At 36.1% G+C, this 13358-nt stretch overlaps 1 protein-coding gene across 2 annotated transcripts in view; it reads right to left on the minus strand.

Annotated features, from left to right (window-relative positions):
* The window catches only part of HACE1 (HECT domain and ankyrin repeat containing E3 ubiquitin protein ligase 1), a 173052-nt gene that overhangs the window by 108638 nt on the left and 51056 nt on the right, over positions 1-13358 (minus strand). Inside the window, exon 6 of one of the 2 annotated variants that reach the window (XM_066248050.1) lies at positions 9738-9869. The exons of the other annotated variant lie outside the window; for it this stretch is intronic. Within the exon in view, the coding sequence (XP_066104147.1) occupies positions 9738-9869 (132 nt within the window). The remainder of the gene's footprint in view (positions 1-9737; positions 9870-13358) is intronic. 2 annotated transcript variants of the gene reach the window in all.

Below are 13358 nucleotides of genomic sequence, written 5' to 3' on the forward strand. Positions count from 1 at the left end.
ATCTTGGTTGTAGGTTCATGTTTTACATCACTTTGACTATTTCTTGCAAATCCCTTTTGGCCTCAAATGTTTCTGTTGAGAAGTCGGAGGTCATCCTTACTGGGGTTCCTCTGTCAATAGTTAACTGCTTTTCCCTTTCAGCTTTTAGTATTCTTTCTTTGTTTCTTAACTTTGGCACTTTAATTATGATGTGTCTTGGTGTAGGCCTCATTGGGTTCCTCTTTAGTGGGACTCTCTGTGCTTCTTGAACTTCTGTAACCATTTCCTTCATCTATTTAGGGACATTTTTAGCTATGATTTCTTCAAACAAGTTCAAACCTTGTACATTCTCCTCTCCTTCAGGAACCCCTATGATGCGGATGCTGTTTCTCTTCATGTTGTCACATAAGTCTCTTAGAATTTCCTCAGTATTTTTAAGACTCTTTTCTTTTTGCTGCTGTGCTTCTGTGCTTTTGTTTATCTTGTCCTCTAAATTGCTGATTTGATCCTCTGCTTCACCTAGCCTGCTGTTGATTCCTTCTAGAACAGTCTTCATTTCTGATACTATATTTGTCATTCTGATTGGTTCCTTTTTATGATTTCAATGTCCTTTTTGATGCTTGCTATCTCTTAGTTAGGCGCTCATTATATCCATCCGTTTTTGCTCTAAGTACCTTGCGTATCCTAAAAATCATTATTTTAAACTCTGCTTCAGTTTGTTTTGTTACTTCCACTTCATTTCTTTTTCTGGAGATTTCTCTTATTGATTCATTTGGGTCACATTTCTCTGCTCATTTTGTCTGTGTAATGGGTAATGCTGTCTGACTGAAATTTTTGTGGTGTCTTTATGAAGATGATGGGCTCGGTGGTACTGGCCTCCAGTCCACCTGTTTTACTTGTTCTAGGAATGCTTCTTGAGAGTACCATTTTCCCTCTTGTTGTATGTGAATATTGAATGAAGTTAATTCTTTCGTGGAAATGGTTATCCCTTCAGGCTGGCTGGCTCTAAGGGTCAACTTTAATCATGTATATTACACACTGTGCAATGTCTGTCCTGTTGGGCATATTTATTCTTCACAGTCTCTAGTGTCTGCTAGACTCCTCCTTTGGATGTGCTCCTTGTGTACCTAGCAGAGTCTAGGGTTGGTGCTGTCTTCCACCCACCATCAGATATGTTGGCTCTAGATCTTCTTGGGCTGGCATCAGCTGTTGTTTGTAACCAATTGTGGGTTACCTGTCTGCAGCTACTGTTCATTTCGCTATTTGTGTCTTCGTTTTCTGTGCCTGGGTAGTGTGGGAGGGGCCAACCTTTGTATAAGAATCAGCTTTCTCCTCTTTAGAGATGCCAGCAGCTCCATAAAAGTCCTAAGATCTGTAAGTTTTGTCTCCACGTTTCAACTGTTCTTTCTCCTCTTGCAGCTGCCTGGTCTTCCTACAGACTTCTGTAGAAAGATTGTAGTGTGGGCTCAGACTGGCCTCACTCCACTAGCCCCTCTACAGATTGCACCCTTGGTGGCTTAGCACAGCTGAGGTTGGGAATACAACGTTAGTGGGACCCCCTACTTCAGGGGTCTCTTGATCAGAAGCTCAGTATGGAAAATGTGGCCCCGATTCCAGAGCCTAATTCCTCAGTCACTGCTGGATACTCAAATTTTATTTCTTCCGAACAAGTAGAGCAGCAGGTTCAGATCAAGTGTGGCTGACAGTCCTCTCTGCAGAAGTTCTTTCAGCTGGTGAGACCCTGGTCTCAGAAACAAAGACTGAGAGAGTCCTCTTCTGGGTCTGACTGTGCTCCCCTAGAACGTGGCTAAGCCCACTGACCAGATCCAACAATAGGCTCACAGGGACCCACACATTAAATGTCCATGCTCCAAACCTCTCTCCCTTCCCCCTGTGGAATCTAGCCCTACAGGGCAGGATATCCAGCACCCAGACCAGCTGACTGTAGAGCTCCACCCTATTCAATGCACATGAGCCACTGTGCAGATGCTGATCACAGACAGCAGAATTCACCTCAGCTGTTCCAGGTGTGAGAAGCCCTTCCTTAAGATACCTGACTACCAAGGGTTGTTAGGTCCTGAACCGGTGTTCTCCACAGCTGGTCACTGGATGTGCCTGCCCTGGGCATCCCTGACAGGAATCCAGTGCAGAGCAGTGGAAGACACTGCTCATGACCAGCCCTCAGCAACCTTCTTGAAGCTATAAGGAATTAAAAATCACCTTGCAGCACAAAAATGAGTGAAAAGTCATCAATCTTTGGGATGAAAAAAATGTTTTGTTTGCATATATTTTTTTGTAAAAGCTCTAAAACATGAGAAGGTCTAATGCAAAATTCAATTATCAATTAAACGGCATAATGGGGCAAGGAGCAAGAAAGTCATAAAAAAACTTAAATCATAATTTTTTTAAAAAAATTTCCAGTCTATGTAAATGACTTATCTACATAAAGGATAAATTAACTTTGTAACTAGTAAAACTCAGGTGAATATTTATTAAATTAACTATATAAGATCATTTGAAGAAACAATACTACTTGAAGATTTTAAACTATATAGAATAAGGCAAAAACATAATTGAACAGAATAAATTCTGGATTCAACTAAAATCTCTGAGACCTCTCAAATGCAAAGATTTTCAGCAACAGATAAAAAAAAATCAGTATGAGCCCTGGCCGGTTGGCTCAGCGGTAGAGCGTCGGCCTAGCGTGCGGAGGACCCGGGTTCGATTCCCGGCCAGGGCACATAGGAGAAGCGCCCATTTGCTTCTCCACCCCTCCGCCGCGCCTTCCTCTCTGTCTCTCTCTTCCCCTCCCGCAGCCAAGGCTCCATTGGAGCAAAGATGGCCCGGGCGCTGGGGATGGCTCTGTGGCCTCTGCCCCAGGCGCTAGAGTGGCTCTGGTCGCAACATGGTGACGCCCAGGAGGGTCGCAACATGGCGACGCCCAGGATGGGCAGAGCATCGCCCCCTGGTGGGCAGAGCGTCGCCCCCTGGTGGGCGTGCCGGGTGGATCCCGGTCGGGCGCATGCGGGAGTCTGTCTGACTGTCTCTCCCTGTTTCCAGCTTCAGAAAAAATGCAAAAAAAATTGAAAAAAATTGAAAAAAATTGAAAAAAAAAAAAAAATCAGTATGACCTTTTTATAAGGATCAGCATTGTCAATAGTCCCTACACTTAAAGGTACAATAGGAAAAAGTGACATTAAGAAGTGTACAGGAAACAGCAGAAAAAAAGTGGTAGAAATGATATAGTATTTGACTAGCCCATTCCATCTTTCAACAAAAATTTCAATGTTTATTATGTGCTAGGGACAACTATAGATGCTGGTGCAATGAACAAAAGGGATAAAAATCTCTGCTTTTATGAAGATTGCATCTAGTGGAAAAGGAAGATCAAGAGGCAAAAGAAATAAAATATGTAGTGTGCTAGATGGTGGTAAACACCATCCAGAAAAATTGATAGAATGACAAATTTGATTTCAATTTGTTTACGCAAACTTTTCACCTCTAAACTCCTATACACAAATACTTCAGTGAAAACTGCATTGTGTCTACTTAACAGACTAAAAGCCACTAATTCCAAAAAACACTAACTGATTTACAATGGTCTTAAGTTCTGTTTTCAAAATTTTACGGCTTCTCATTTACTTGTAAAAATTAAGCTCAGCAGCATACAATTTAGTAAGTGTAAACATGTAAAAGTATACCAAAGTAAGTATTGTGACTGACAGCTGATTACCTATATTTTTCAAGTTTTCACAACATATAATTTTAAGAACTACACTGAAATTATTTTATGTGCCTAATTTAGAACACCAAAATATTAAAATAATTCAAACTTGAAGTTTCCCCCTCCTCTTAAAAAGATCATTTTCTTATTCTTAAATAATCTACAATGGAGGGGGGGGTCTTCTTTCTCACAGAATAAGTGCTAGGAAGGAACCTTGAAGGAAAAACATTGAAAGGGGCTTTTCATATGGCCTCCAAGAAATCCTTAGGAAGAAACAACACATTTTCAACAGACTTCATGACCTTTCAAGTGATGAAACAATATCCTGAGTAGAAAACTAATGTGCAAAGCTAATGTTTGGGTCAATCACAAAAGTCATTTAATTGGCAGTGACTAACAAAGACCACCTGTGTCCAATACACTGATAAATTACAAAGTAAGAAATCCAAGGCAGCCCTACTTTATCATTGTCAACTCTCTAAACAACACTGATCAAAGTAAAAAGGAATAGATATTCAATATTAAAACTAAAAGTAAAAATCTATTCTACTATTTGCTAAAAAACCAAACAACAAATAAAAGCATGCATCTTTGTTTTATCTCTTATTGAAAATAATTCTGGCTACTAACCAATGTTGTCCCAATAAATGTAATTAAATTTTTAAAATTATGAACATTAGAAAAAAATTCTGATGACATGACGATGGCAATGCACAAATAACTTAAGTACTAAGAAAAATGGCCAACTCACTAATCAGTGACTGGTTTATATAGGTCTTCTCGGCAATCTGTTTACATAACACTATAGAGACTTTGAACTCTTATGTAATATCTAGCAAAAAGCCAATTATCCAGTTGTGTAAGAAAACTCAGAATAAGAAAACTTTCTATTATTTGCTCACATTTCCCAGAAATGAGAAAGGAGAATTCTAACATTAAAATAAATAAAATTACTCAAAACCTAAAAAAAAAAAAATGTTAAATGTTAGCCTTTGTTCCTTGAGGCCGATTCAATTAATGTTTTTGCAAAAACTCAATTAAGTGTGGCTGTCCTACGATTTCTAGATGAAAAAAATAAAAAATAAATTTTAAAAGCTTGGAAGCTGGCTAAAGAGATCAAGAGAGCTGACTGAAAATAGGTGAGCGCTATTCCTTAACAAGCCTACATTTCAGAAAAAAATGCCATCAGTTCTATCAAAGTCTATAATACAGTTTCAAAGGGCTACTTTTATATTTCAGGAGCTTAAATCTACTCTAAGTAAGATTCAGCTACCATTGTGAAACTTCATATTCAGCTATATAAATTTAACATATAAAATTTATTCTGATAAAAATAAAATTTCTTTTATTAGTAAACTGAAATTCATTCATAAACTAATCATGCCACATACTTATAAATTTGAGACTGAATTATCTGACAGTTCTCTCAGGTTTCTAAATCCAAGTTATTCCATAAAACAGTAAACAACTATTTGTGGCAATTCAAAACGATAAATTTTAACTAATGATAAAAGAAAAAGTTACCAAAAAGTAAATCCAATTTATGGTCAAAATAATGGGAGTCAATTATACCTGTATAGAATAATACTAGGTTTCACTCTTCTTTCTAAAAATGAGATTAAAAGTCAAGCAACCACTGCGCTTAGTTTATTGCACAAGAGTAAATGAATTTAGGATCTGGACAGTCTCTCTATACCTTGCTTGCTAAGTAACATCATCCATAGTAATAATGGTAGTGATAGTAATACAGTAATATAATAAACAGTAATATCAATATTATTATTGCTTTTAAGTGTTTTCCAACATGTTCACACTTTTCTTAATTATCTAATCAGTAAACAGAATATACCTTAACACGTATATAAGGTAGAGAAAGAAAATGTTGCCAAAACTATATAATCCAGTTGTATAATTAAACTCTGTAATGATTTATTAAAATCAATATTCTAAGACAAACAATAGTTTTAGTATTGTACAGCTAATAACTGACCTAAGCAAAGTTATAAAAAATTACATTATTAAGGAATTGTTATCATTTCTTATATCTGATCATTAATAAATAGGAATAGAAGTAGTTTAAAATCATACTGCATTATGTTGCAAGGACAAATAAAGATCAGCATGTACTCAAACTGCCCAAACAACTTCCTTCCAATAAGAGGATGATGAAACTTTTATCTTGGTTTACCACTAATGAAACAGATGCATCTATATGAAATCACAGCAAAAATTACTCAATTTCTTAGTTATGATAAAGATGAATATTTTTTTTCTTTTTTTTTTTATTTATTCATTTTAGAAAGGAGAGAGAGAGGAGAGAGATAGAGAAGGGGGGGAGGAGCAGGAAGCATCAACTCCCATATGTGCCTTGACCAGGCAAGCCCAGGGTTTCGAACCTGCAACCTTGGCATTTCCAGGTCGACACTTTATCCACTGCGCCACCACAGGTCAGGCGATAAAGATAAATATTTCAAATCATTTATTTTTAAAAGTAATATAAATCTGAAAAGTATTTCTTGTCATTAAAGCAAGAATATTGTATTCAATAACAAATTCTACAAAGTCTTAGAACTCGTAGCCAGTTATTCAAAATCAAATCATGCACTCCTAAGATTTACCTCAAAATTAGTTAGCTAGACACTTCAGAGGATTTCTTTATCATATATCTCTTTAATTTGAAAATCAATGATGTTTAATAAAAATGTTTTTAAATAGTTTCATTCCCCCTTTCAAGTTTTATATTTCATTTCATAGTCAATATGCAAGCTTTTAAGCTTAAACATAAACTAAAATCTAGAAACCTATGTTTACATGGATATCAGTTTTGAATATCTTTTAATAATTTTATGCAAAACCTGTCTACTCTGAAACAATGAAAAGGCCATTTCAGCCTGACCTGTGGTGGCACTGTGGATAAAGCATGAACCTGGAAAACTGAGGTCACCAGTTCAAAACCCTGGGCTTGCCCAGTCAAGGCACATATGAAAATATTGTTTAAAAAAAAGGAAAAGGCCATTTCACTTGCAACTAAAATAAGTTACTATGATACTTGACAAAGCATTTTAGACCCAGTATTCAACTCATGGAAAGATATACAAAGGGTTAAAAAGGATCAATAAGTCCTATCTTATAATAACTTATAAATCAATGAATCACATCCAACTCAAGATAAAAGGATATGCTTATCTACTGAAATCTGAACTTGGTCTAGAAATAAATGAGTAATTATGAAACATAGTAATATTAACATAACTATTGACACAACTTTTTAGAGGTAAAATTCAGCCTGGAGGCTAAATGATAACTAATTTTTTAAGATTTCTTCTTACCCTAATCGAAGAAGGATTAAGATGAATATAATGATTCAGAAAACAATTTTAAACATTATCTGTACATGATCCTTGCAGATAATTATAATTGATCAATTATGACAGAATGGAATCTCACTCAGTAATATAGTCAAACACAAGTCAACATAGTTTTTTGTACACTTCCTCCTCTACTATATCTGCAAAATGTCACCCTGTAAAACTCATCACCACAGTGAAGTCAGGCTCCCTATAAATCTTCTAAGAGTACAATTCTTCAAAGACATTTGGCTATGAAGAATTCCCCCTTACTTTACCACACCTGCTTTAGGTTGCAAACCATATGGAATATATTATACTTATACTAACTACCTTTTGATAACTTCAGAAGGCAATTCTAAATTTCTAATGCAGCCTGTAATGCACATGTTCTGAAACAAGATTTTCTATGTCACTATTTCTTCTTCACTGATTCAAGGCAGATAAAATTAGTTTTTCTAGATTATTTCTAACCTGAATTCCAGTTTTTTCCTACACAAGTTCCTGGGCAACATGTAGGGTTTGCCATCTTAATAAATGACACTCCACTTACCTGTTATAGCAAACAGTGTTTATATTAAAGTAGGTGATTTTCTGTTCTATGAGAGCTACCAGTAGGACTCATTCTCTAATATGTAAGAATTACTTAAAAATCTGGCCCATTCAAGATTGGAACATTTCAGATAATATTTTGTATACAGAATATTTTTTAAACTTAATAGTGTGGACTCTGAAAAACTAAAAACTAATGAGAGAAATATTCCTTGAAAATACTAGGTTAGTTTTCAGATGATAAAAGACAAAAAAAAAATCAAAACAAACATTGAAGTTTAAAAGAAATTCCAGGAAAATAATATTATATCCTTCCTTTTATCAAACTCTTATTAAACATAATATAATGTCAATGTTGGTCTCACTATCATTTCTTTGTGTGTGTGTGTGACAGAGACAGAGAGAAGGACAGATAGGGACAGGCAGGAAGGGAGAGTGATGAGAAGCATCAATTCTTTGTTGGGGCACCTTAATTGTTCACTGATTGCTTTCTCATATGTGCCTTGACCAGGAGGCTACAGCAGAGTGAGTGACCCCCTTGCTCAAGCCAGTGACAATGGGGTCATGTCTATGATCCCATGCTCAAGCCAGCAACCCCACGCTCAAGCTGGTGAGCCCATGCTCAAGCTGGTGACCTCAGGGTTTTTGAACCTTAGTCTGCTGAGTTCCAGTCCGACACTCTATCTATTGTGCCACCACCTGGTCAGGTCTAAAGAAGTGAAATGTTCGGCCCTGCCAGCTGGTTCAGTGGTAGAGCCTGGCATGTGGAAGTCCCAGTTTAATTCCCAGCCAGGGTACACAACAGAAGCGCCCATCTGCTTCTCCACCCTTTCCCCTCTCCTTCCTCTCCAGCCTTCTCTTCCCCTCCTGCATGCAGCCAAGGCTGCACTGAAGCAAAGTTGGCCCAGGCACTGAGGACAGCTCCATGGCCTCTGCCTCAGGTGCTAGAATGGCTCTGGTTGCAACCGAGCAATACCCCAGATAAGTAAAACATCACTCCATGGTGGGCATGCCTGGTGGAGCCTAGTCAGGCACATGCAGGAGTCTGTCTCTCTGCCTCCCAGCTTCTCACTTCAGGAAAAAAAAAAAAAAGTAAAATGTTCTGTGAATTGAAGTCATATATAAAAGCATCTAAACATATAGGAACTCATGTGAAGAAAAAACTGTTTGCAGTGATGGAAATCCAGGATCCCACTAAGAATTCCCCCACCAAAAAGACTCTTAAGACAGCATACAAAAATAAATAAAAATAAACAAATTTTTTTATCTTTGTATTTGGTAGTGGTAATTCTTTGTTTGGGGTTGGCCTATGTTGTTTTATTTCGATTAGCTAGTAAATAAATAGCATTCTATTATAAATGTGGAAAAGAAACTGAAAGCAACCAGGATATTATAGCAAAGCAGACACCTAAAATCTTAAGCCAGCAACCTTTATATAAGGCAGCAAAGTCTTCTAATGAGGGAGAGAATTATTAGCAATTTTAAAAGCCAAATGTTTGGACATAGGAATAACAGAAAAATACTGATATAAAACAAATGCATGATTTAAAAAATCTAAAGTCAGAAATAAAATAACTGTCACTCTAGTCCTTGCCAATCATATTCCAAAACAGTAGACACATCATAGCCCAAGTTGAACTATTTAGGCAATGTCAGTATGTACTTTCTTTACTATTTAATCCCAATAATTGAGGCTTAAAGGTAAATAATAAAATATTATAACATTAGTTCATAAAACAGAACTAAACATTAATATTAAAATAATATGTGAATATAATACATTTAGAATTGTAATATATTCAGCTATTAAAAATCTATGAATCAGAAATACAACTGAAATCCAAATTATAAATATTTTAAACACATTTAAAAGTATTATTTTCTACTCTTTTCCACATAAAATATACTGCTCACAAAAAATAGGACATTTTATCACTTCATATTCATTTTGAAATATCCCCTAAGTTTTGTAGCAGTATATATTAATCAGAAGTCTATATGATGCAGAACATGTTATAACAAGATTTTGCTATAATACTTCATGTTTTTAGTTACGCACAGTGAAGAACTTGTCATAGATTCCAAGTTTTCAAAAATAAACACATGCAACGTAAAGGTCTCAGAACTCAATTTACCGTCTTGTGACCATTCTGGCAGGCCACATGCAGCGCTGTCTGTCCCATTGCGTCCTCAACATCGACGTCACTAACGTGCTGTACCAGGTCGTGTAGTAGTTCTGTCCGCCCATTCACAGCCAGCCAATGTATCTGTGCAGCCATTTAGTTACTTAACATTTATGTAAGAGTGTTTCATATAAAAACATCAGATAAATAATGCTATTATTTCTCAACTATGAGCATAATACACATACTAAAGACTAAAATTAACATTTAAGCCTATATTTTTTCCCTGTATTTTTATATAAGGAAAAATATGCATTAATATATAGGTTATAACACCATGCTTTTTAAAATCAAGCACTTTATGGTTCAAAGTACTTAAGTATAGATTTAGGATTACCAAATACTCTGCTTCTTAAATGATCCTGGACTCTGTGTATAGCTTGTCTCTAGAGAAAAGGGACTGAGTATTTTTCCTTCTCCAGAAGCAAACATAACTTAAATAGTAATTACTGGTAACACAGTAAGTATCATAATCTTGACTTCTGTACTTTACAAGTAATGTATGTATCATAAAGTAATAAAATATATTGGGAGGATAAAAAAAAAGCACAAAACACCAGTAAGTCTACTACTCAAAGATAATCAATATCAAAACTTTGGACTATACTAATCATACACTTTCACCTGACATTTTTCCATTAAAAATATATCATAATAATTATGGACATGGACTCAGTGATGAGACATATGATTCCTACAGGCAAGAGGAGTGGACTAACTCAAGATACAAGACACCTTCAGAAAAGAGAGCAAAAGGTGCCAACAGAGATGCATATGGCCAATACTGATTGTACTATCTGATATTGTAAAACAGCCTATCTCCACCAGTCTGGTTGATCAAGTAATATTTTTCTATAAATAATTTCTTCTTTTTTTTAAGTGAGAGGAAGGGAGATACTTAGAGTTCCGCATTCACCCCAACGAGGATCCAACCGGTAACCCCCATCTAGGGCTGGGGTTGCATCCACCTGGAGCCATGCTCGCAACTGAGATATTTTTAGCACCTGTAGAGAAGGCTCCACAGAGCCATCCTCAGTGCCCAGAGCCAACACGCTCAAATCAATGGAACCAGGCTGTGGTAGGGGGAGAGAAGGAGAGAGAGAAGGGGGAAAAGCAGATAGTCACTCCTCCTGTGTGACTAACTAGGAATAAAACTCGGGACATCCACACGCTGGTCATTGCTTTACTGCTGAACCAACCAGCCAGGGCTAATAATTTCTTTTTAAATAAATCAAAACGTTTAAAATCCAAATGGACAGAACTTAAAACTACTTTGTAGAAACATCAACCTGGGCAGAAAGAAAAAAATGACATAAATTTTTTTTATTTCCAGCCTGTATGTGAACAGGTCATCAAAAGAAAAACATTAACTTTGACTAACTAATGTTAAACAAAATAATAGGTTTACAAAATATGTTAATCTATCCTTTAACACAAGCCTCACCTTGTATTTCAAAGGTTTCCATAGATTTAGTTATTTTATCTTTTAGCCATATGCTAAATTTATTTTCTCTTACCAAAATATATAAAACAGAAGGCCATTACAAGTGAAAATAAAGTGAAAAAGACTTCTGTAACTCAAGTCTTGAAATATTCTGCAATGCTAAGAAAAATTTCCTCTTGCTTGATACTAAGGTGACCAATCGTCCTCCTTTAGGAAGAACAGTCCTTCATTAAGTTCTGTCTTCCCTCAAAAAGTGTCCTCCTATATATCCTCCATTTTGATATTGGAAGACTAATCTGTAAATATCCGTATTCGATCGATACAGAGTTGATCTATTGCGTGTGATGTGACTTATTGGTATTTGACATGACGATTCGTCAAGGATCAGTACAGTGCGTTGAGATGCGATTAATGAGACACATGCATTCTTCCTGGGAGACCTTGAGAGAGCATGCAAACAGCTTTGTGTACTTCTTACTGAAACATGACACGGCACATACGACATTGTAGACTTACAGTTATTTCTTTCTCAGTGAATAATCAATCATAGACAGGTAAGCACAATTCACATTTTATTAATTCATTATCTATTTAATAATTTCAAAATACGTATAATTGTATTTACAAGTATTTTCCTGAAATTCAAGTTTCAAAGTGGAAATCTAACCTCAAGCGTTATTAAATAACGTTATTAAATATCTATTAATAACGCACTTTGATTAAATAGCTGCATAAAACAGACGTTTTTAATTAGAAAATGATAAATACACCCAAATATCACTCCAAAGTAGTGGTTTTGTTTGATATTTAGCTTTGTTAATTTAGCTTCTGGAAAATTCACCTTCCATGATATAACATTTTCAGTTCCTAATGTGCTTGCATTGTTTGTGTAGTTCTATATTTTATTCTTAATTTTAAATTTCATTTAAGGAATGGAAAAATCAAAAAAAAGAAAATGCCATTTCAACGATAAATTGAAAAAGGAATTTCCATTCCTCGTATCAAAAAGATATTGTTTTCTGCAATATTTGCAGTGGAGAATTTTTATTGCAGTTGGGGGCAGAGCAGAGATAACACAACACTTGACCACCAACAAACATAAGCAATCATTAGATGCATCAGCTTCCAATTGTAAAGTAACAAGTTTTTTAAAACTTCAAATTATTCTGAAGATGAAAAACAGTAGGCTGCAATGGAAGGAACATTTGTATTTCATACTATAATTCACAATAAAAGTTTTCGTAGTATGGATTATACACTAAATTATTGAAAGTTTCACAATGTAAAATTTTCATGTGCCAGGACAAAATGTGAGGCTATTTTGAAATCAGTATTTAAATATTACTGTGACAAAATACTTACAGAGGACTTGGAAACTAGCATTCATAACAATTTTATCTGATGCATCAAATCATAATGAAATTAAACTATCCAATAATAGTAAGTTTTTTGGGGTTTTGGTTTTTTTTTTGTATTTTTCTGAAGCTGGAAACGGGGAGAGATAGACAAACTCCCGCATGCGCCCGACCGGGATCCACCCGGCATGCCCACCAGGGGGCGATGCTTTGCCCCTCCGGGGCATCGCTCTGTTGCGACCAGAGCCACTTCAGCACCTGGGGCAGAGGCCAAGGAGCCATCTCCAGCGCCCGGGCCATCTTTGCTCCAATGGAGCCTCACTGCGGGAGGGGAAGAGAGAGACAGAGAGGAAGGAGAGGGGGAGGGGTGGAGAAGCAGATGGGCGCTTCTTCTGTGTGCCCTGGCCGGGAATCGAACCCGGGACCTCCACAGGCCAGGCCGACATCAGGAAGGATCCTTATGGCAAATGCCCATGCAGATCACCCTAACCTAGTGGTTCTGAAATTTTTTGAAGTCAGGGCGCATTTAAAATCCTACAATTGTAGGTGCACTACATACAAATTTCTGAGAAATATGTTATAATAATTAAGTCAAATATTAAAGAAAAAACTATTAAGTCCAAGCATGCTTTTATGGTAATTAAATGATATAAATATGACAAAATTAAATATATTCTGACATTAAAAAACATTTTTATGTCACATTTTTTGTTATGCTTTTTAGAATTCATAAAAAAGAGGTGTTAAGCAATAATAAAACGACAAAAAAGTTAT

Source organism: Saccopteryx bilineata, chromosome 12, assembly GCF_036850765.1.
Source record: "Saccopteryx bilineata isolate mSacBil1 chromosome 12, mSacBil1_pri_phased_curated, whole genome shotgun sequence".
Classification (NCBI taxonomy): Eukaryota; Metazoa; Chordata; class Mammalia; order Chiroptera; family Emballonuridae; genus Saccopteryx; species Saccopteryx bilineata.